This window comes from Pteropus medius, unplaced genomic scaffold (assembly GCF_902729225.1).
Source record: "Pteropus medius unplaced genomic scaffold, Ma_sr-lr_union100, whole genome shotgun sequence".
Classification (NCBI taxonomy): Eukaryota; Metazoa; Chordata; class Mammalia; order Chiroptera; family Pteropodidae; genus Pteropus; species Pteropus medius.
The window spans coordinates 3156891-3179770 of NW_024342469.1; the positions used below are offsets into that span (position 1 = coordinate 3156891).

At 57.1% G+C, this 22880-nt stretch overlaps 1 protein-coding gene across 2 annotated transcripts in view; it reads right to left on the minus strand.

Annotated features, from left to right (window-relative positions):
* FBLN1 (fibulin 1) overlaps positions 1 to 22880 on the minus strand; it is a 69934-nt gene that overhangs the window by 41318 nt on the left and 5736 nt on the right. For both annotated transcript variants that reach the window (XM_039863192.1, XM_039863193.1), the window contains exons 2-8: positions 14897 to 15002; positions 11816 to 11951; positions 9566 to 9737; positions 5994 to 6053; positions 4807 to 4908; positions 4146 to 4283; positions 2935 to 3072 (exon numbers count right to left, since the gene is read on the minus strand). In XM_039863192.1, the coding sequence (XP_039719126.1) occupies positions 2935 to 3072; positions 4146 to 4283; positions 4807 to 4908; positions 5994 to 6053; positions 9566 to 9737; positions 11816 to 11951; positions 14897 to 15002 (852 nt within the window). The remainder of the gene's footprint in view (positions 1 to 2934; positions 3073 to 4145; positions 4284 to 4806; positions 4909 to 5993; positions 6054 to 9565; positions 9738 to 11815; positions 11952 to 14896; positions 15003 to 22880) is intronic.

Consider the following 22880-nt stretch of genomic DNA (forward strand, 5'->3'; position numbering starts at 1 on the left):
AGCTGAAGGCAAAAAGAGGGATCAGCTTGTTCTCCTCCCGTCCCAGCCAAGCCCACCCTCCTGACAGACGAGCCGGCCCGACTCCCTCCCCTGATGACAGCCGGGCTTCTTACACCAGCCTCGAACTTTACAGTTTACAAAGCCTTTTACGTCCATCGCTGCCCTTGACCTCTGCAGCTGGGCTAAGATTACTGTCTGCGTTTCATAAACAGGAAACTCCCCAGCATGAGGCTGGAGTTGTGGCCCACACGGGCGTAGCACCGGGGGCTCCTGCCTCCCCGCAGGTCGAGGGCCCTACGTCAGGCGGGTCGGCAAACCGCAGTGCGCCGCGACCCAGCCCAGCAGCCCGTGGCCTGTTCTTGTGAATAACACTGACTGGAGCCCAGCCCGCTCTGATGTATTGTGTATGGCCGCAACGCGGACCCTGTGGCATGCGGGGGTGACACCACGGGACCCCTTCACTGCCCCAGGACCTGTGACCGTCCCCGGGAAGCCAGCACCGGCCCATTCCCCCGTCCTCTCTAGGCAGAAAGGGCGACGGTGGACACGGGGAGCGGACTGCAAGGAAAAGAAAGAGAAAGCCGACGGAGACGTGGGTCTCAAGGGCCTCGGCCACCGAACCTCAAGGTCAAGAACATTCTCTGCTCTGCAATAAGGAACGAGGCCCCCTCCCTGGGAGACAGAGCTCTGCGGCTCCAGGGCTGTCGGCCGCGTGGCAGGGAGGGGGGTCCGACAGGCTCGTGGGGCCCCAGGAAGGCACGCTCTGGCTACACGTGAGGTCTGAGCCTCCCACCACTGACCAGGCTGAACTGGGGGAGTGAGCGTGCCGTCGGCAGAGGTATGCAAGCGGCAGACACCGGGCTCCTGCACATGAGGGGACCTGCCCTCTCCCTGAAATGACCCTGCGACGATCATGCTATCGTGACACAGTTTCTCCTCGGAAAGAGTTGCTTTGGACGATGCATTTTTACAAAGACGACGTGAAGGTACCGACATAGAACGATATGCAAACGCATCGTCAGGTGTGGGGCGAAACCTGACAGAACCGTCTGGCCCCGTTTTCATAAAAAAACGAAGTCTCGAGGGAGCAGCAGCCGAGAAGGTGCAGACACGCGGGCGGGGGCGGGCGGGGGCCAGCGCCTCTCTGCACTTGGGTTCCGTTTGCTTTTTGGTAACTTAAGTGTATGTAACTTTCGAAATTAAAAAAAATAATAATTGAAAAGAATCTTGAACTTGGATGAAAGGAGTTCCGTACGCACTAAAGGACACCCCTCGTGTTGAGATGAGGACGCCACTGAGCAGAGCGGTCAGCTGAGGCCCGGGCTCCCAGGGCGGGACGCTGAGGGGGACTGTCCCTTGCCACTGCTCTCGTGCCTCCCTCGGACAGTGCCGCACCCCATGGAAGGAAAACCGGGCTCAGTCGGGACGTGCCAATGCTGCCGCTTTTTGGAAATTGGGCTGATTTTGCCATGAGTCAGGGTTTCCACCCACGGCAGATGCCGGCCTCCGCCGTGGAGCCCCCCGCCTCGCACGGCAAGTGCGGGCAGGACCCTCCCCCATGCCGGCCTGCGGCTTCCTGCTCACTGGCCCCCGAGTGACGAAAGCCCAGCTGGCAGGAGGCTGGCGAGGGGCCAGCTGAGGCCCCCACAGCTCAGATGCCTCCTCCACAGGACGAAAGGGGAGCTTTAGGACTGGGGTTGGGGTCAGGGGAGGCCCCTGCCTAAGGGGGCGCTATTCTATTTGTCTTTAAATATCTTGGGGTGATCTCCGATTTCAAATCAAAGATCAACACAGATTTATCTGAGAGTGGATGAGGCGTAAATAAGGCAGCAACTCGCGGCCCCTTGCTCCCTTTGACGGGTGGGGGAGACTGGGGCAGCCACAGGGAGGGTGGGTTGTGATTTCTGGCATCTGCAGCTCAGAAGTCTTTCTGACCTTAACCCAGAAGTTTCTGCTGAGCGGACAACAAGGGCAGGCCAGCAGATCTGGGCTCAAATGCCAAATGCAAATTGTGACCAGCCCGGTGGTTAACCTGGGCGACTGGAGAAGAAAGGAGAGTCGCCTGCTGTTTCTAGAGCAGGTGACACCACCGGCCACCCGGCTCCCTCGCCCCTGACCCACCCACGCTGCCTCTCCAAGCTGAGCGGTCGTACCCAGACCTCCTATTTCTTCTAAGTTCCCATGGGACTCTGTTTCATCTGACGTCGATCTTCCTGATAGCAACGCAGCGTTCTTTTATTGTGGTCAAATAGACGTAACATAAAATTTACCGTTTTAACCATTTTTAAGTGTACAGACTGAGTGGCGTTAAGTACACTCACACTGCTGTGCAACCATCGCCACCATCCATCCCCGGAACTTTTTTATGTTCCCCAAATGAAACTCCGTGCCTTCAACACTAACTGCTCCCTGGCACCCACCTTTTACTCTGTCTCTATGAATTCGATTCCTGATACATATTATTTTTTAAAATCATTTTTAATGTTCCTGGCACTTCACAATCACCTGTTTAATCCTTACCTCAAGCCCATAAGCCGGATATCATTATTCTCCTCTTATAGAGGAGGAACTCGAGGCTCAGAGGAAATAAGTCAATTTCATTAGGTCACTCAGTTCAAAACCAGGTATCTCTGACTCCAAAACGCAAGTTCTTTCGGGATGCTCAACCATTGCCCCGAGGCCAAACCCAGCCTGCAGACAGCTTTGGTAAATCAAGTTTTATTGGGACACGGCCCTGACCACTGGTTGATGTATCTGTGGTTGCTCTCGGGCTACACCGGCAGAGGTGAATAGATGTAACAGAGACCACCAGGCCCACAGCTCGCCGACCTCTGTTCTACACACTGTGCAGCGCCCCCATATTCTAGAGGGGCCCATCGCTGGGTCGTGTGCCCCACCTGGCAGACCCCACCGGCCCTGGCGGCGGCACCTTACCAATACAGTTGCCTAGAGCATCTTGTATAAAGCCGCTCTTGCACTGTAGCTTGGGTCTGCAGCGAAAGGATCCCAGAGTATTCTGACAGATAAAATCGGGGAGGCAGTTATGAATACCACTCTCACATTCGTCAATATCTGGTACATCATAAAAAAAGGAAATTGTTAGCAAGAGTCCTGCCAGAAGCATCTTACAACACTTTAACATCACAAGAAAGTTTTTATTTTAAATGCTCATTACTCAGACTATAACCCAAAACATTTCAACAGGGAGGTCACGTACAAAAAAGGGGCCTGCGTTAGCCAAACAGTCCCCCCAAGGCTCTTATGAGACAAACTTTCTGTTATATAATAAATAACCAGGCATTTTCCTGGCAATGTGTGGCTGTTGGGTTTTTTTTTTTCTTTTCATTTTAGACTAAGCACATATTTTGTTGAGATCATAAAGCAATGATCTTTGTGGCAATAAACACTGTCTCTATAAAGTCGTTCATTCTGAAGTTGTCACAATCTTACAAATATTAACAATGGTGACTGTCACAATGCCAGTGTTGGCTGCCCTTCCCTTGAAGTTCATGGCTGTCAAGTGTTCAAAAGTGTACACTCTGTTGGCCAGGCCTCTGGGCTCTCAAGTCCAAACCACCCAGCGAGTCTGCAGGGGTGGAGCGGGCCGAGCTCGTCCAAAGCCCTCTGACGTCAGGAGGGCGTGCCTGGCTTTTGAGCCACCCTCATAATTCAACCGACATTTTTACACAAGTGGTTTGTCATCTGAAGGGCTGGAAACCCTCAGCAGAAAGCTATGTTCTAACAGATCCTCATCAAAGCCTTCTCTGCCAAATAACATCTATGGCTTGGCGGGGGAAGGCCTGCAGCCAGAAATTCATGTTTTTATGTGGCGGATGGGGGCTTTGAACTTCAAGGAAGCCTGGAATTAGATGGAAGGCAGCTGTCGTGCAAAATATAATTTTTTTGGTAACGAGCACATGTGAACACCCGAGATTCATCCCTGGCCTTGTTTTGAAATGATCACGTTCTGAGCATTTTCACAAAGCCCAAGTCACCCCTGACTGTCATTAACTCATCATACAGGTAGAAGAGCTAACTCTTCACTAAGCTTTGGCCAGCGCCCCGGGTGGCCCACGAAGGGGCGCGGTGGCGCCCAGGCCGCCCTTCCCACCTCACACCCACTCGCAGAGAGGTGAGGGTTTTACCTTTGCAGTCATTGTGCTCCGTGAGCTCATAGCCAGTCCCGCAGCTGCTGTCCCTCTGGCAGCGGAAAGAGCCCACCGTGTTGATACAGGTCTCTCCAAGCCGACAATTGTGGCTGCCCGCGATGCATTCGTTGGTATCTAGGAGGGACAGACACAAGAGTCACAGCAGGGACAATGCTTTGCCAGAGGGAGTGTGCCAGCAGGCAGAGCGGATGGGTTCCCCGCACCCAGCACGTGCCCACGCACCGTGGCCGTGGCCGTGAGACCCGGGCACTTGCCACGGCATCAAAGTGGCGGTTTCTCTCCCCCACTAAGTTTCAGATCTTCTGGGCTCCCGCTAAGCACGTGCCAGGTAGACTGGAGTCACGTGACCCCTACAACCCCTACAAGGGGCTATCCCCTTCCTCCACCTCCCTCTCTCACAGAGAGGCTCCGGGACGTGCCCGGGGCCCAGCAGGTCCTGGACGCAGAGCCCCGTCAGACCCCAAACCCGGCCCTTGTCTCATGACAACATGTGGCGCAAACTCCAGGGTGCACCAGAGAGCCGATCCTGGGCCCTCGTTCACCTATGACGGGGCCCCGCCTGGATGTCAAGTGCAGGCAGAGCTCCTGAGCGCAGCCACCGGCCGTCCCGCTGTCCCCGGAGCACGGTGACCTTTACCTTCGCAGGAGACGCCGTCCGGCAGCAGCTGGTAGCCCACGAAGCACGAGCAGACGACCTCCTCGCCCGTGTCCCGGCACTGCTGTTTGCAGGGCCCGCCACCTGCAATCAGGGCACACGTGAGCCGGCGGCCCGGTGCAGACCACAGATCTTTTGTTTGTCCAGTTCCGTTGGGCCAGGCCGAGGAAACGTCCTCAGGGCGGACGGACAGAGAAGGGCGGGCTCCCCCCGCTCAGAGCCCACTGCGGCCTTCACAGCACCCCTACTTCCCGCGGAGACCCCAGGAGCAGCCCTGAGCATGCTTTCTGCAGGGCAGTCAGCAGGATGGGCCTCTCCCGGCTAGAGCTCCTATGGGGTACGGTCGGACTGGGGGCCCGAGCCTGCCAGGCCGCGCCCACACCTCCAGCCTCCTCCTCCGTCCCTCTGGGTCTCCACTCCCAACGCCCCAAATTCCCTTTTGGTGTTACCTTCCTGGCTAACTCACCCTCAGCCACGACAAACCAGTCATCCTCTCCCCCCGGAAGACCCTCCCACGCCCCTCGGAGAGGATTCCAGGGTTTCTGGGGCTCTCTGCCCTGCCCCCTCTCCCAGGCCTCTGCGTCGACTGTCACTGTACACAGACGACATCGTTGGCGATTAAACTGGCTCCCTAATTAACACCTCAACCACAGGGCAAGCTGCTGAATGAACCTGTGTGCAGACCTGCCAGTCTAGACACGCTGGAATGTTCCATGAAAGAGAAACAGAGTTTATCTTATGAAAAACAAACCTGCAAGGAGGCCCTACTCCCTCTAAATTTGCAAATGGACGTGACCAATGGCACAGGTGGGCTCCAAGACAGTCACATAACCCTCACCCCACCCCCGAGGGGTCTCAGCTTTTGGGGAAGCTGGTATTCATGGCTCAGAGCCTGAGAACAGGGTCACGCTCCGGTGGACGCTTGGGCGGGGGGCATTCTGAACACGAGCATCACACACGGCCCCTTCCCTGAGCCCACCAGGCCCAGCGAGGAGGGGCGTGGGGACAAGGAGTCCAGTGGCGCCCTGAGGACAGAGGGACTTGCAGTTGGCTCCCAGCCAAAGGGCAGCTCCCTAGGGACCCTGAGTCACACTCCCAGGGAGAAGCCCGACTCCTCTCGGCCTCGTTAACCACCAGATGGGCCCTGGGAGGAACTGGCGGCGACTCACCTCGACAGCGGTCATTCAGGTATGGGTCCTCTTGCTCCTCCTCCATCTCGGAGATCTTAGCTAAGGGGCGACACGGGCAAAGACATTTACCCACACGCAGCGCCCCATCTTCCCTCAGAGGACCCTCCGAATATTTTCTCTCCTCATAAACATCTGGCCATAACACCCACTCGTACACCTTCTAATAGCTCACTACTCATCTCATCCTTTTAAAAAATAGACTCGCACTCGTAAATGTCCTTGAATCTCTAAAAGATCTATTACAACAGAAACAGCCTTGGCACCAGGGCCTGCAATCATCAACTTAATGCTGAGTGCTTCTGTGGGTTAGATTGTGTTCCCCCAGAAGATGCTGAAGTCCTCATCCCCAGCACCCGTGAATGTGACGTCACTGTGGAGACGGACCTTTGCAGATTATCAAGGTAAGGAGAGGTCATTAAGGTGAGCCCGAACCCAATGTCACTGTGTCCTTATAAAAAGGAGGAACTTGGACACAGCGACAGACACACGTCGGAAAAGGGACATGAAGAAACAGGAAGAAGACGCAATCTACAAGACAAGGAATGCGGGTGCCACCGGACGCTGGTGGACAGGCCTGGGATAGATCTGTCCTCGCAGGCTGAGAAGGAGCCAGCCCTGCCAACACCTCAATCCAGACTCTCACCTCCAGACTGTGAGGACACACGTCTGTGGTTTCAGGCCCCGTGCTGTGGCATTTTGTTACAGCAGCCCCAGAAAATGAATACATTTATTTTCCACAGCTTTGCCTGCAAAGCTCAATCTCGTGCCAGTCATCAATATTCACTCACTTGATTCATTCAAGAAAGGTGTGTGAGCACGCACACAGACCAGGCCCCCACTCCTGACAGAAAATGCACCGGGCCAACGGGAGAGAGACCCAGTGAGGTCAGGGGCCCTAACTTAACAGGGCGAGATTCCACTAATCATCCTGGCGTAAAAGAAACAGATTAGCCCTTTTAACTAGGACACAGCCAAGGGTGGGAAGAATCTCTAGAAATACTTGAAAATCAAGTCGTCTGATGTCGAGGATTCTTCCACTGACAGAATGACAGCGATCACAAGTCAATCATGATTCGGTGGCAATGACAACCATGCTGAGTGGGGAAAAGCACGGAGCAAAAAAGACACAGAAAAACGCCTGAGAGGAAATGGGGTCTAACGGGAGCGGGGTTCATCTCCCCGTCTACTTCCTCTTCTGCCCACGTTTCTGTATCTTCCAAGAGCGTATCACACATGCACAGTGGAAAAGTAACCACGGTTACGACGAAACACGTGAGTAATTCTGCTATAAAATTCGATATACTAGCTATGCACGATGCTTTCTTCCTCAGGGGCTATTACAATATGGTGAGGGTCTCTCAACAATTCAAAGAACTTTCCCCTGGGGAGGAACTAAGCAAAAGCCAGGGCGTCCAGACCTCACCCTGCAGAGGGCTCATGGTGACGAGGCCAGGAGGACTCGTGAGGAACTATTTATCACCCGGGTGATGAGGTCACCCAGATTCCCATGGCGTTCTGGGGGAGCCGGCTAGCCTGGCCTGGGAAGGCCACCGTTTCTGCTAGAAAATGAACCCCAAACCTGCACGCCTCCTCATCTGTAGAATGCGAATATCCGAGACGCGCCCAGCACAGGTCTCCCCAAACTCCCCACGGGAAAGGAACAGGGTTCTTTCCCCAGTCTTGGATCGATAATTTGATAACATATAATAAAAACAAAGTATTAGAAAAACTAAGAAAATAGGCATACGAGCCTTGATTTTTAAATTTAGAGTCAATGGACAGAAGTGACTCTCTCGAATGCTCACAGAAGGTTCTAAAAGTTTACCCACGATGCCGCAGTTATCTGGTCGCAGGCCAGTGCCGGCCTGTGGGCCCCGTGCGTGGGCCCGCCACCCAGGTGAGTGTGCGGGGGGAAGGCACGGCTGTGACCGCGTGAGGAGAAGGCCTCGCGGAGCCTCTGAGGAAAGTCTGGGGCGAGAGCGGAAGCAGAGGAAAGACGGAGGAGAAACATCTGGAGCAGCAGAGAAGCCCAGAGAGCGAGAGCAACACCAGACGCAGCATCAGAAACCTCCCCGCGGCGCAGGAGACACTCTCCACCAGGACGAAGTGCTGTGCTTCGCTTCAAGTTCAAGTGTCATGTGATTTCGAAAGTCAGGGAAGGGGTCGGAATGTGGTTCCAATCCTTCTCCACCACGGAGATATTGGAAATCGGCCCCATGGCGTCCATGAGGCCCTGGAAATGAGAAATTAAACACAAAAAGATGAAAGACCGGTCCTTTTGACCTAAACCCTGAAGCCGCGGGGCCCGTAAAGCCATAGCGATGATGGCGGACCTGACTTAGGGGCCACGGGTCCCCCAGCAATTCCTTCCTAACCCCTTCCTGCCCCTCGCCCATTTTTAGCAGAGGGGGGACGGAGCTCGGAGTGAGAAGCGAGGGTCACGTGGCAAGCTCGGGGCAAAGCAGACTCCTGAAATTCTCCAGGGCTATTTCCACCACGGCACAGGAAGCCATTGCGTAAGAGATCATCAGACGACCGAGGAGCTTCCTGAACCATGTCCCAAGGCTTCAGGATTTATCTGGCTTCGGACACATGGAGGGCAGAGAAGCAGAACTGGTGGACACACAGCTGGGAGCTCTCGAGAAGCTGCTCCTGGGGTCACTTGCCCCTTTGCTGAATAAGTGTCTATTATTTGAAAGAGCCCGCCATTAACGAGCGGTACCCCCTGGCCTCTCGTCTGCATATCATCGGCTCCAGATGGAGAGAGAGGACACTGGCCAGGAGGCAGAAGGCCAGTTCTCCCTCCTCTGTATGTCGCCCACGGGACCTCGAGCATCAGGTCCTCACCCGTGAACCAAGGGCAAGGCCAGCCACCCACGCGGCCCAGGGCTGTCGAAGGGGCAGGGAAGAACTGTGATGGGCAAACGTTCAGAGAGCCAGGCCCTGCCCCCAGCATTTGACCCTCATCCTCCCAGCAACCTCATGACGCGGGACCCCGTGACGTAAGGCCTGGATGAGTAAGTGTGCCGAAGAGAGCGGTTAGGACAGGGGTGTGAACCTGGTTTGTCGGATCCCGGATTCTAAGCCCTCATCTCGCTCTGGGGCAGCAGCTCTCAGACGAGGTGACAAACATGAAGCTGCTCTGACAACTGGAGTCTGTCTGCGTTGAGCTAAGGCAATTATAGACATCTGCGCCCACATGGCCTGTGGCAGTGAATTTTATGTGTCAACTTGGTTGGGCCACGGTACCCAGATATTTGGTCAAACAATAGTCTGGAAATCGCTGAGACAGTATTTTTTAGATGAGACTAACATTCCAATAAACAGACTTCGAGTAAAGCATACTGTGGTGGGCCAGGTGAAAGATGAACGAGGTAGACGGATCTCCCTGGCCCGCTGGCCCGCTGTGCAGACTGCCAGCCCCACAACTACGTGAGCCAGCTCCTCTCTCTCTCTCTCTCTCTCTCTCTCTCTCTCTCTCTCTCTGTTCTGTTTCTCTGGATAACCCTGATTAATATACTGCCCAAGAGGGAAGGGAGAAGGGACATTACCTGTTTCTTGGAGGTCCCCGATGTCTGCGGGGGCGAAGTCTGTGGTCTCCTGGCCCTTGACACAGCACGCCCGGAACACCAGCCCACACTGGTAGCCAACCATGAGGTTGTACTCGCAGCTCTGGCCTTGGGCCTGGGCCGCCCTCCCCAGCAGGCAGCAATGGCAGCATCTCTGTAAACACAGGTGAAGACCCCAGGAAGGAAGTCAGACACGCAACACGGCGGGGCCCCACAGGCCGGAGCCCCCGTGCCCACTCACCCTGGACAGCGACGACATGTGCTTGACCTAACGATCTCTCCTAAATGTGGGTGGTGAATAGCGAGGTGAGCTGCCCCCCAGCCGCACAAGTCCTGGGTTTGAAAGGAATCTTAAAAGAGCTGGCACCGGCCTGTGCTCCACAGCACCTGCCTGCCCCCCTCAAGACCCCTGCCCTGCCCAGTGACACAATTCCAGGAAGAGGGGCCCAGAGAGGGACCCTGTCGGGGTCACAGAAGAGCCGCCTATGCTCCATTCCCCTCGCATGGTCTAAGGCTTCTCTACTGTGCCCAGGGCGGCAGGGTGGCATCATGCATTTAAAAAACACAAGAACTTCAAGACAAGTCACCAAGCGAGGGACAGAGTCTCTGCCTGTCACCTGGACCCCAGTGTTCCCAAAAGTCATATCAGAATCCTCACGATATTCACCCTGACGTAGGAAAAACCCTTTCAGTCCTTATTATCCTAAGAAGAGCCCAGGACTTTCCAAAAGGTCCACAGCAGGAGCCGGGAGGCAAGGCTCTGCTTCTGCTTCTGCTTCTGCGGAGGTTGGTGGGTCTCTCATTCTGCTCATGCCTCAACCTCAGCTGCCAGAAAGAGCAGAGCCTTAGCTACCTCGTCACCTTGTGGGACACGAGTTACCCTTCCCGGGAACACCCATTACTCTTTGCCAGCGCTGTCCATTCCCATCCCATTAGAATGCCCCATGCATGCTGTTCCCATACCTCCCTTTCTCTTAAGTCTGGAGATTCGGCCAGAGCTACCCGGGCAGACAGTGTCTGCAGAGCCCCGCCTTGCCCTGGAGGCAGTCACTAAATGCCCAAGGGCCCAGCCCCAGGACCCCCCACCCCCCAGCACACTACCCTGCCCTGCCCGGCTCAGGTGTCAGCTGCCTCCTCCCACAGAAGGGCACGACGCCTGAGGGTGGGCAGAGGGACACTGGACCCCCAATTCCTCACGTGGGGATCTCCCCTCACACCCGAATCTGCACAGAGACAGACTCCCCAGAAAAGAACCCACAGAGCCCCTCACGCCACCCAAACTTCGCTCCGACCCCGACTCCCTGGAACGGCTCCGGCGCCCCCCCTCTGAGAAAAGGGCATCTTTCTTCCAGGAACTTCCCTTTCGTCATCTGGCACCCCCAGTGGAAACCCCGCCGACCAGGATGCTTTCCAACCCTGAGCCCCGGCCGGCCTGCTTTCTCCCCTCCGGAGGTGGCAAGGGAGGGGCGGCCTGGATACCTTGTTAGTGTCCATGTGGTTTCAGACCTGGGGCGCTGTCGGGGGCTTCCCCACACCCACGTGCAGATGCACGCCGGCCACCATGGTGGGGACCCTGAGTGACCTGGCCAGGACCTGGGTCCCACGATGGATTACATCATTTACTCAAAGCTTATCTGCAGTGCAGGACTCTCCCTAGGCCTGATGGACCCCACTTCAAGCTCTGCCTCACCAGATACCCCCAGACACTTTGGAACGTGAGCCTCCCTGAACCTCAGTTTTCTCTTCTAGGGTGGCTACAGAGGTCATGCTATCAGAGGCCTTAGTGGGGGCCCTTTCTGAGCTCTGGGCTCCAACTAGCCCCAGAGGGCAGAGAAGCTTGCGGGCCTCCTGAGCGGGGCAGGGTACATAGCTTGAACCGAGAAGAGGGTTCTGGGGGGCCTGGGCCCAGGTAAGCCCTGCTCTGGCCCCTGGGTTCCTACTCGAAGCCTCAGGACTGGAGGCGCCCAGGGCGGGGCTAGTCACCCCCTCCTTGCCTCCCTAGTGCCGGACTGAGCCCGGGGTGTGGTCTGGGGTTTACTGATTAAAATGGAGGAGACGAGGAGACCTCAGTGGTCCCTCCTCCCTCCTGGGCTGGGCACCCCCTGCTTCTCAAAGGAAAGGGGGCATGGAGCTGGGGCACAGGCGGAGAGCCCCCGAGGCCCCCTGCTAATGGACAGTGGCTGCTGAGCTGGGAGGGGCCCGGGGCCTGCCGTCGGGGGCGCAGATGCTCACCTTCACGAACATGGCTGCGAGGCTGGCGTTGTCGCCGTGTGGGGCGGGGCAGCCGTCTCCCTCGCTGGCCAGGTTGATCCCGGCGGCGCAGAGCAGCTCCTCTAGCTGGTTGCGGCAGCACAGCTCCTGCATCATCCTGCAGGCGGAGGGGGGCTCGCTGGGCCGGGGGCCGAGAATCCCCGGGGCGCGGGGGCGGGGGGCGCCAGGCCGTGCACAGGGCCTGGGAGCAGCAGCCCCTCGGGATGGGAGCTCTGCCACCTTTGGGTGTCTCCCCCCCCTCCTCGACCCACCTCCACTCACCCACAGACACATAAAGACACACACAGAATGCCTGGCATACAGAAGGTGCTCAATAAGTGTCTAGTTAGAAAGACCGAGCCCAAGATGGTGTCAGGAGACCCAGCTGTGCCACCAGAGCCCCGATTCCCCTCTCTGAGCTCCGAGTCTCACCCGCAAAATGTTCCCGCTTGTTTACGAATCAAGAACAGCTGATTGCTGACTCGGGGCCAGACCCTCTCATCCCTCACCAAGGTGAATGCGTCTCAACACTCATCTCCATTTTCCAGACTCAGAGGAAATAGCTCCAGAGAGGTAGAGTGGCTCGCCCAAGGCCAGAGTGACAGACGGCAGCCCTGCCAGCCAGCAGGCAGGCAGGAGGTGTGAGTCACAGGTGTGGCTCCCACCAGACCCAAAATAACCCTGGCTTCAGCCAAAGCCAGCAAGGGCAGAAGGAGCCACCAGGGCTGCGCCTGTCCTGAGGGTGGGCCCACTTGGCCTCCGCGCCCTGCCAGCCAGGCCGCCTCCGGCCCTGGGCAGCAGCCTCCAGCCTGTCCTCCCCCCACCTCCACCCTGGGGGGCTCTGCTCCCAGCTTCCATGTGTTCCAGAACTGGGTTCGTCTGGCCGGTGCTACTGCATAATTCACTCGTGCTTTCAAATAACAAGCACTTGAGTAAACTGTCAGGGAGAGCAACCAGCTACGCATGCGTGCGCCCATCCATTCAAAAAAATATTAGCTGAATAGAAAGCAGCAAGTATTGGAGAGGATGTGGAGAAATCGGAGTCCTCGTGCTCTGTTGGTGGGGATGAAACTCGGTACAGCTGCCACGGAAAACTGTCTAGAGGTTCTTCAAAAAACGATGACTAGAATTACCATATGACCCGGCAATCCCACTTCTGGGTATACGCCCAAAAGAATTAAAAAGAGTGGCCCAAACAAATATTTGCACACCCATGTTCAGCGCAGCACATAAGCAAAACGTGGTCTACGCATACAGTGGAATATTATTCAGCCTTGAAAAGGAATTCCTGGTGCACGCTACAACACGGATGGAGCTTCGAGGACGCCACGCTGAATGAAACGAACCAGGGAAACACAAATACTGTGTGATTCCACTCAGATGAGGGACCTGGAGGGTCAAATTCAGAGACAGGAAGTCGGATGGTGGGTGCCAGGGGCTGGGGTGGGAGTCGGGGGAGTTGTGTTTAATGGGGACAGAGTTTTAGTTTGGGGAGATGAGCAAGTTCCGGAAATGGATGGTGGGGTCATACAACAGTGGGAAGTTATTGAATTGTGTACTTATGCATGGGTAAGACGGTAGAATTTGTTAACGTGTGTTTTATTACAATGAAAACAAAAGCTGGCTGCAGCCCTACTGTGTGCCGGGCCCACACAGAGGCCTCAGGGATGGGGAGAGGAAGGGCTTGGGTTTTGTGCTTCTTCCCTTACCTCTGATCATTATCACAACCCTGAAAGGAAGGTAGTGGGGTCCTCCTTTTATACTTGGGGAAACTGAGGCTCTGAGCTGGCTCAGGTCGCACAGCCAGAAACCCAGCCCGGGTCGCGGCTCAGTCTGTAAACAGAACCCCCTGGATTGGGCTCCCAGCTCCGCTCCAGAACTGCCGGCAGGCCCTCCGACCTTTCAGCACCGAGCCACGCTCGGGAGCCAGAGTCCCAGCTCTCACGCATCCGACATTCCATGAATCCCAACTTCGTGGCCTCCTTATCAATTCAATCAACCCACGTATCCTGCTTTCTCTTTCCTGTTAGGTCTGTAAGTCTTTGATTTTTCAAGAATTCTTAAACGGAGATTTACATCCTCGTCACTGCTGGCCGGCAGCATGCCGCTCTAGATGCCAACATAGATGCAAAGTCCAGGATGGGGCGCGAGAGCCTTCCCACACATCCTTCCCGCGGCAGCTCTCCACCCAGCAGCCCACAGCGCCCCGCGGCAAAGCCGCTTAGCCTCCGGACAGAGGCAGAGAAATGAACCGATGGCAGCTGATGGCATGCCTTCATCCCCTCGCCTCTCCGACCTCTGCTCCCCAGGCAAGCAGATCTGGGTCCAAACCCTGATGCCAGCACCTGCCAGCTGTGGGGACTGTGGAAAGCTCAGTTTCCCCGTCTGTAAAATGGGGGTAACAGTAGGGTTAAATGAGATCGCGTGCATCGAATGCACAGTGCAAAGTGGGTGCTTCCTAAAAGCTTGCCGTTATTTTTATAATTACTTTTATGATGACGAGCAATATCCCATATCTTCGTCACTTATTCTAAGCTTATATTCTCCCAGAACTTTGAGGGAGCTTGAGCCAACTTAGGGAAAGAAAAATACTCAGCCCAGATGTTGGCTATTGTGTAAGGTGGGCAACTGCCTGGAGGACTCTGCTCTGGCCTGGCTGATCTGCGGCTTTGGGGTCTGAAGGCAGTCCACACTTCTATTGGCAAAGCACCTCCAGTCATGTGACCTCATCACCCGCTTTTCCTTACGAGGAAACTGACTTGGCCACTGTGCCCAGCTGTGCAGAGGGAGCTACACTCCCAGATCTTCGGGCTTGCAGCCCAGCAAAGGGGACAGACGCCTGGACAATCAGAGGACAGCACGGGGTGGGTGAGCCGAGTCCCCTCTGGGGACAGTGGGAGCACAGAGGAGGGAGGCCGGGGTCGCCTGCCCACCGCACCTCCCACAGCCTGGGCAGATCGATACCCGACCTCTCGGGGGGTCTGGCACACACTGTCCCTTCCTCCCCACGCTTTCTCCTGTGGAACGCCATCCTGGTCCCATGGTGGCCACTGACAAACGTACCTGCATTCCTTGGAGTCCGAGATGTATGGCAATGAGCAGTCCTTGTACTGAGTGGCCATTCGATGTCCATCTCCACAGCAAGCCTCCATGAGGACGTCTGCACCCCCTGTGCAGGGAAAAGAACGGGGTGACTGGGGATGGGCGATGCCCCACTCACTCCGCACGAGGTCCCCTTTGATGCGCCATCGCCCACACGTATCCGAGGGCTCCCTTCTCTCCCGCACCACCTGGAGGCCCTTAGGTCTACACTCCAGCGTCAGGCTGGTCTGAAAGGGCCGTGAGCACGTGCGGTCCTTTAGTCACTCAACAAACCCACACTGGACACTCACTGGACCCTGGGCTGAGATCGCACACCCCACTCCTCCCCAGAAAGGCCTGAAACCTCAGCTATCTCAAAGTAACTGACAACTCCATGCTCGCCCAGCTGACTCCCTGCTCTGGTCGCACGGTGGACACTCAGACGAGGACCCTGCCCAGATGGCGGTCCCCGCCTTCACAGTCCAGAGGCGCTGCTGGCAGAGACGTCGCCGAGCTGCCACCCAGCCCAGCAGTCAGGGTCTCCAGGCCATGTGACCCCTCTCCTAGTGCAAGATGAAGGCGTTGAAGGTTTGGGGGACGGAAGAGGGTCATGCAGATGAGGAAACTGAGGTGGGCGATGGTTTCCTCCCTGGATTTGCCACAAGACGCGTCTTTGCTCACAGGCAGACAGAAGGCTCACGCGGGCCAGGAGCTGGCCCCAGGGCTGAGACGGAGCCCAGCCCCTCCAGGTTACTGCCCCGGCGGGCCCCTCGGCTTCCAGGAAGGAGAGGACCCCACCATGCCCCCAGGGAGGAGCAGCCAGGCACCAAGGTACCCAAGCACAGGGGTTCAGATGGCTGCAAGCAGCCTGAGCAGAAGGCCACCTCATGGCAGGAAACTTCGAAGCTGTGCTTCGAGAAACCCATTTCCTCATTGGTGGCTGCCCAGTGCCCCATGGGGTAAATCCCAGCAGGCCTGGCCGCGTTTCTCGGCACTGACAGTCACAGGTGTCCTGTCTGAGCTCATTCTCCTCCCAAGGCGAAGCCCTCGGGTGGCCCCAAGAGGCTCACTCTTGGGCTCAGCACGAGGCCAAGACCTAACACCAGCTTTGACTCCCCACTGTCAACCCCCGCCGAGTGCCTCCGCCAACTGCATCCGGATCACGCTTTGTGTGCGGGAGGGGAGACCGCACTGCCACGGAGACCCCGGAGGTCAATGCCCACGCGGCCAGGAGGGGGACCTCGCCCCGAACCAAATCCCGCCCTCACAAAGGCCAGAGCTTCAAGCCCCTCCGCGGGCTTCCGCCTCTGCTCCCACCGGCTCTCCCAGGCAGAGAGAGTCCGAGGTGGTTTGGTTTGGGTGACGGTCCACCCCACAGAGGCTGCTGGTCCATTGCTCCGGCCACCCACAGCAATCCCCTCTCCTCGTCCCCGACACCACCATTTGGTAAACGTGGGAGACTCGTCACAGCCTGGGGCTCAGATAAAACTCTGGAGTCACAGGCCCCGCAGCACCGAAGCAGGGGGGACGGCCAGCAGGGGGGAGAGCCAGCAGCGACAGAGAACCTTGACACTCCCCTCGATCGTTCTTGGTACGGCTGATCTTAAAAGCATTCACAAAACACAGGACGTTACCTGTCACAGATAAAACGTGGCTTGTGGTTCACTCCTGGGATGATGGTCACCCAACCACGTGGCCTGACACGAAGGCTGATCTCCCCCACACAGCCAACCCTGGCTCCCCCTTTACCCCAACACTAGCAGGGCCCACTCAGCTCTCCTGCCTGTGGTCTCGCCCCTTTCGGCTTCTCCCGGCCTCTCTCCGGCCCTGGCCCACCCCCGGGCAGTCTTCCAGCCCCTTCCGCAGCCTGCCCAGGTGGCCCTCTGCCCCCACAGCACACGGAGTGCGTGCAGCACAATCCACGGTCTCCCAATGTTAGGTCTGCCTTGCCCCCCCAAACACAACTGTCTTGAGAGCTGAGCCTGTGCCCCGTCCTTTACACCCCGGCACGACGCCGGCACGCAGCAGAGCCGAGCGGTAAGAGCCTAAGCTTTGGAGTCAGTCTTGGGCTCCCATCCAGCTCTATGACCCTGGGCAGGTGACCCACCTCTTCGAGCCACAGCTTCCTGGGTGGTAAAATCGGGCTCGAAAGACCCTAGAGTTGCTAAGAAGATGGATAAAGCTCACGAAGTTCTGAGCACACTGTGCACTTCGGGGGGCAGGGGCCGGATTCTGTGTTAAGGAAGAAAGGGGATTTGCTTGCCGTTGTCCATGAGAGACGGGGCAGCCGCAGCCCCGTCTCGGGGTGCGGAATCCTCCACGATGGGCGAGCGGCAGCCCCAAAGCCTCCCTCCGACTGAGAAAGCAAGCTCCGCTGAGGCTCCGACTCCCGCGGCCTGCTCGGGGGCAAGAACTTTGCGCCCTGAGATGAAGAAATATGTAGAAGTGATTCTGGCTGGAGCCTTGAGCACCCCGAACCTTCTCCTCAGCAGGACAATAAAATGTGAAGTCCTCCGCAGAGCCCAGAAATTTGGAATGCCCCTGGAATGCTCCAAGCAGCCACAGAGCTGCAATGTGTGGAGAGCAGAGCTGTCTGGGGGCCGCGGCCGGGTGGGAACCCCCAGCTGCCCGGGGCAGCTCGCCCTCCTTGGGTGGGAGGGCCCACCAGGGACCACGGCCAGACTGGCAGTGACGAGGAGGCGGCTGAGAGTAGACCGGGCACAGCATCACGTCCTCATCGAAATAAACAGCCTGACACGTGCCGGGCCCCGCAGAGAAGGCCCCTCAAGTTCGTTTTTATGCCACTGTGCCAGGCACACGGCGTCACACAGTCAAGTAGAAGTGGCATCGTTTCCGGCCACTGCCCTCTCCCGGCATCCATGTCACTTTGGATTTTTCACTATGAGCGACCAACAGCTCTGGCTGAACGTCTTTATTCACAAACATTTCTTCCTAAAGTCACAATTCGTTCCTTAGGCCAGAGCACGAGAGAGAGATGCCGAGTCAAAGGGAGACCATGCACCGGACACCCACGGCGGGCTGCCGGCCCTGCTCAGAGCCTGGCCGAAGCTGTGACCGCGGCAGGGTGACCAGGTGTTCGTGTCAGCCAGGCCCAGTGGCCAGCTGGAGCCGGGCTCACTGGCCAAAGCTCGCAGGCTCCCAGTCAAGGCTGAGGGGTCAACCTGGGGACGAGCTGAGAGCTCCGGCTTAAAGGCAAGAGGCCCCTGTCTCCATCGTGCTCCTCCGGAGTGCTGGGGGTGCCATGGAGAAAGGTTTCAGCTTCGAGCAGACCTGGGCTTCAACACAGGGCCGCACTTGGCAGCTGGCCGCCCCCAGAACGCGGTCTGACTCTGCGCCTCGGCTTCCTGCTCTGCTCCTCCTCCGTCTCCACTCGCCACTCTCGTCCAAACTGCACGCCTTGAGCGACCCGCCCCCAAACTGTCACATCGCTGACTACTGGTACGGGACCTGGACTTCATGCATCACTAAGAACGGAAGAAGTCGCATAGAGTGAAGTCGGCAAACGGTGACGTGAACATAAATGCTAAAGCGAACCCGTCCCCACAGGACTATGCCTCCCCCACCCAAAACCAGTGCCTGGCCAGGTCTGCCGAGAACCCAGCTGTCGCTCAAAGCCCCAGACGCTCTCCTGCCTGGGCTCTGGTCCTTCTCTGTCCAGCCCTGTCACCTCCAGACAGTACCCAGTCCTGTCGCGATGACCCTCAACACAGTTTCCCCGCCCTCGCCAGTGACCGCCCTCGTTACTGGGCGCTCACTGTGTGCCAGGCACAGCGCTGGCACTCTCTGGGATCCTACTCGATTCTCACGAGAACCCAGTAAGGCCAGTTCATTAAGCTCCCCATTCTGCAGATAAGCAAACTCCAGCTCAGAGAGTTAAGTGACTAGCAGGAGGTCACACAGCCGGAGGGGCCAGTGAGCGGCAAAGGCAGGCCTCAGGCTTGGCTCCAGTGGCCTCCAAAGCTGTTCTAGTCTGCCTCCCTCTGAATTAAAGACTCTTTCCCCTCTCTGCACCCCTACAGCGCCCACCCGGATCACGCCCAGGACACTGTGAGGCTCGGCACCTATTAGTTAACTGGGGGCCTGATCCCCAAGACCACCCTTGAAAATACTGAGGCTACTTGCAGAAGATCAGAGGGAGTGATCCCCAAGGGACCCCCCCTTGGCTGGAGCCCCCACAAAACGGAGGGCTGGATAGAATTTCAGCAAGAGCCGGGGACATGCTGGGGGCTTGGGTCTGAGACTCTGGACCTGCCACTCTCTTGGCCTTGGAGATAGTGGCCTCCCACCCATCAGAGAAAAACTGAGCTGCAGGGAAAGGATGGGTCCGGTGGAGAGAGGGGACACCGTGTGACACTCTGGTGTCGTGACTCAAGATGCCAACCTACGTGCCATCTGCAGGCGGTCGGAAGCGCTTCCCATCCAAGAAGAGATGCGTCAGTAACCTGCGTGCAGAGATGAGGTGCCGCCCCCCTCCAGCCAAGCGCTGCCTTGAGACCACACAGGGTCAGGCTCTCTGGAACCGACGAGCCCGTGACCGCCCCAGCCCCGTACACATCTCCGAGACACGTCCCAACGGGAGAGCAACAGCAAGAGTGGCCTGTGCTGGCTTCATACTTGTCCCCTTTGTCATAAAAGAGCATTACTCTGGTGACGGAAATGACATCAGTTCGGAAAGGGAGGTGCGGTGGCCCAGGGAGTGTGGGGCGGGGTCCCCGGGCTGGGCTCCCCGCCTCGTGCCTGGGGGGTTTGCCTTCATCAGGAAAGGACTCGGATGTTCTGCCGATTAATTCACTCGCCTTTTTCAATGGATATGGTTTTAACGCACTAATCCGGAGCCAGCAGACAGGGCTCACTTGGCAAGTTGTGTCTAAGGTCTGTGAAGCAGTGTCGTGGTTGATAGTGTTTTACGTGTCAAGCTATGAGATTTCAAAAGAGAGCAGATAAAACGTTAAGTAACAAAGAAATTTTGCAACCCAAATAAAAGATGATTTAAAAGTTAAAAACAAAAATCCCCAGGGGAATGGACCTCCTCCCCAAGTCTCGGGTGGCGGAAGTGGATGGTGGGACGGACGAGGATGCTGGGGGGCCTGATGCTCAGACTTGCCCTGGCTTTGGCTCCTGCAACATGGGAGCTCTCAGTGATCTGAAAGCCAGCGTCCTGAGCTTTACGCTCCTTCGCCGAAGCTGGGGACTGCTTGAGGCTCACGGAGACACTTCCCTCCTGCCTCCACTCCTGGGTATGTCAGTAGACGCCCCCCATCCTGTCTGCTCGTCCCATCATGCCCCCCACCCTGTCTGCTCGTCCCATCACACCCCCAAGCCGGGCCTTCTCAGTGTCGGCCCAGCTGCTTGCAGACTTAGGTGGGAAGAGCTGAGCCAAGTGACTGTCACCTTGGAGTGTGACAAACCCTTAGCAGAGGGGGCTGCTCATTCCTAGAGCCCAGAGCAGACCGGAGGGAAGGCTTTCTGGAGGTGCCGAGGCCCCACTTCCCCTGGCCACACACAGGAGGAACTCAGCAGTGTCAGCACCAGAGAAAGAGGGAGGGGTTCCCAGGCGACGGCCCCACTCTTGGACACAGGTCATATATGGACAGACCCCCAGCAGTACCACCTCCAGAGGGCACACGACCAAAGAAGTCCCACGCCCAGACCTGCTGCATCGGAGTGGCCCTTGGTGACCTGGGCAAACAAGACCATCGCTGCCTCTTCCATCCCTGAGCCCTGGGAGCGATGCCAACATCTCTGACGTTACTTCAGGTGACCGCAGCCCACCCACAGCCACCACGTGCTCACCGGTCACTCAGTGGTGTCACTGGGCTGCGGGTGCTCTTAGGAGCAGGGCCTCAGGCCGGTCTGGAATCTTCTCTCTCAGATTGCTTCCCTCTCTTCTGAGAAGAGGCTTCAATCCGGCTATTTAAATCTCTGGTTCTATCATCTGACTGTAGATTAGGTCCATGAGGCGTAATGCCAAATATAAACGGAAAATAAACTCTTTTGCAAAACCTCGCTAGCCCGGACTCACGCCCTGCAGGGGAAGGCAGCGTGGTGGGTTCAAACAGCCCAGCGGGCACGGCCCCACCTTGCTAAACCTCACCGCACCCCCTTCGCACCTTCCGTCCCAGGGGCTGCTGACAGCGCCCGTTGGGCTGGGAAGACGGACGCGATAGCCCAGGCAAAGAGATTAAATCAGAACTTGACCATGGAAGAAACCAGAATCTCCAAAATAAAATAAAAACATTAGTTATCGCACCCATATGGGGAGAACATTGTTTTATAGGAATCGTACGCTCTCGGAGGCTGACACGGATCAGATGGCTGACACCCCACCTGTCACCTCTCTTTAGGAAAGGGACACACTTGCCTTAAGTCACTGGTGAGCAGGAAGATAGGGACAGCCTGGTTCACAGGCATCAGATGCCATTTGTCACCTGAGAGGGCAGCTAAAAGGAAAGTTCTCAGGTGAACGAAGCCTTCACACGGATTATGGCGCGGACTAATGCCAGGCCATGTCACGTGTTCTGAGGCTCACGGTCTCAGAAGCAGACGGTCTCGTCGAGTGGCAAAGATATGGACACGGTCTTTCTAAAACTACAGATGCTGGCAGTTGGAGAGGTTCTTTCTGTCCTGCTCTTCGAGTGGAAACTTCCAGAATGAACTTCTGCTGGCTATAAACATCACAGCGGCTCTGGGCAATGCCCGGTCAGCCGGGAGCAGCTCAGATGGAACAGCCAGGTTGCCTGTGGTGCGACAGGCCGAGGGCCTGGGGTCTGGTTACAACCCCACAGTCGAGTGTCCTTCCGCCTGGAGCAAGAGCAGGCCTCGGCTTCCTCGTCTGGAAAATCAGGGAGTCGAACACAGGCTCCAAACTCCACCCTGCACTGGCCTGACAAAATTTCCACTGGATTGCAACAAAACGAGGCATGAGAAAAATCACCACGGGAGCTTTTCCACAAAGCCAGCCTGACTCGCTTTAAAAGGCTTTCTGTTATTCCGAGACCTCGTCCTTCCAGAATCCGGGGCATTCAAATGGCCTCTCTGCATAGGACATGGTGACCTACGAGGTGGTGGCTGGTTGGGTCTCTGTCTGTTTTATATTTTAACACCCTCATCTGGCAACGTACAAAGCTGACGGCTCTGTGCATAAATTAGAAGGGGAGAAAGCTGTGTCACTGGAAGCGAGCTAGCAAGTCGTTTTTCCCGATTTCCTCTGCTCAGGCTCAAAAACACGGAGGCAGGTGTCTCAGAATGCAAACGGGATCCGGACGTGTCCTGGGGGTGCAGGCTTGCACCCCATTTGCTCCATTTGGCACTGTCGAAAGCTGCAGCAGAAAGCTGAACAGGGGGCCCGAGACCCGCATGACTGGGAAGCCAGCAGGGGTCCCCCTGGGCCTCCCACTCTGCCTGCTATCCTAACTCATCTGCGCCAGGCCCTGAGCGTGGGACGAGGTTGGCACCAGAGACAGCCCAGGGAGACGCCAGGTGTGTCGACAGGCTGGGTCCCTCCCTGTGCCTCTGCGTCCCTTGCGGGTCTAGTATGAGGACAGGCCCACACCCCGCTTCAAGGCCACCCGACCTCCCCAGGAGGCAGGGCACGCTCGAGGCCGCTCTTACGGCTCCAGGCCCTGTCCCCAGCACCCGTCACAGAGAGACAGGTCTTGGATCGAACCAGCTAGAAGTAGGCAGCAAGAGAGAAGGAGAGAAGGCAGTCCTGGGAAAGGGAGAAGCATCTTCCACATTGCTGCCTCCGGGCCGCTCTGGCCCAGGCAGTGACCTCCTATGACCAAGGCCAGGGGACATATGGACTGTCCCCAGCCCCTGATGTCTCTACAGAGTCCCCTCCTGCAGGACCCATCTCCTCTCACCTCTCTGGCCATGTGTCTACACCTGTCACGTGTCCTGGGCACCTGGCTTCAGAAGCTGGGACTTTGCGGGCCGGGTGGTCCCA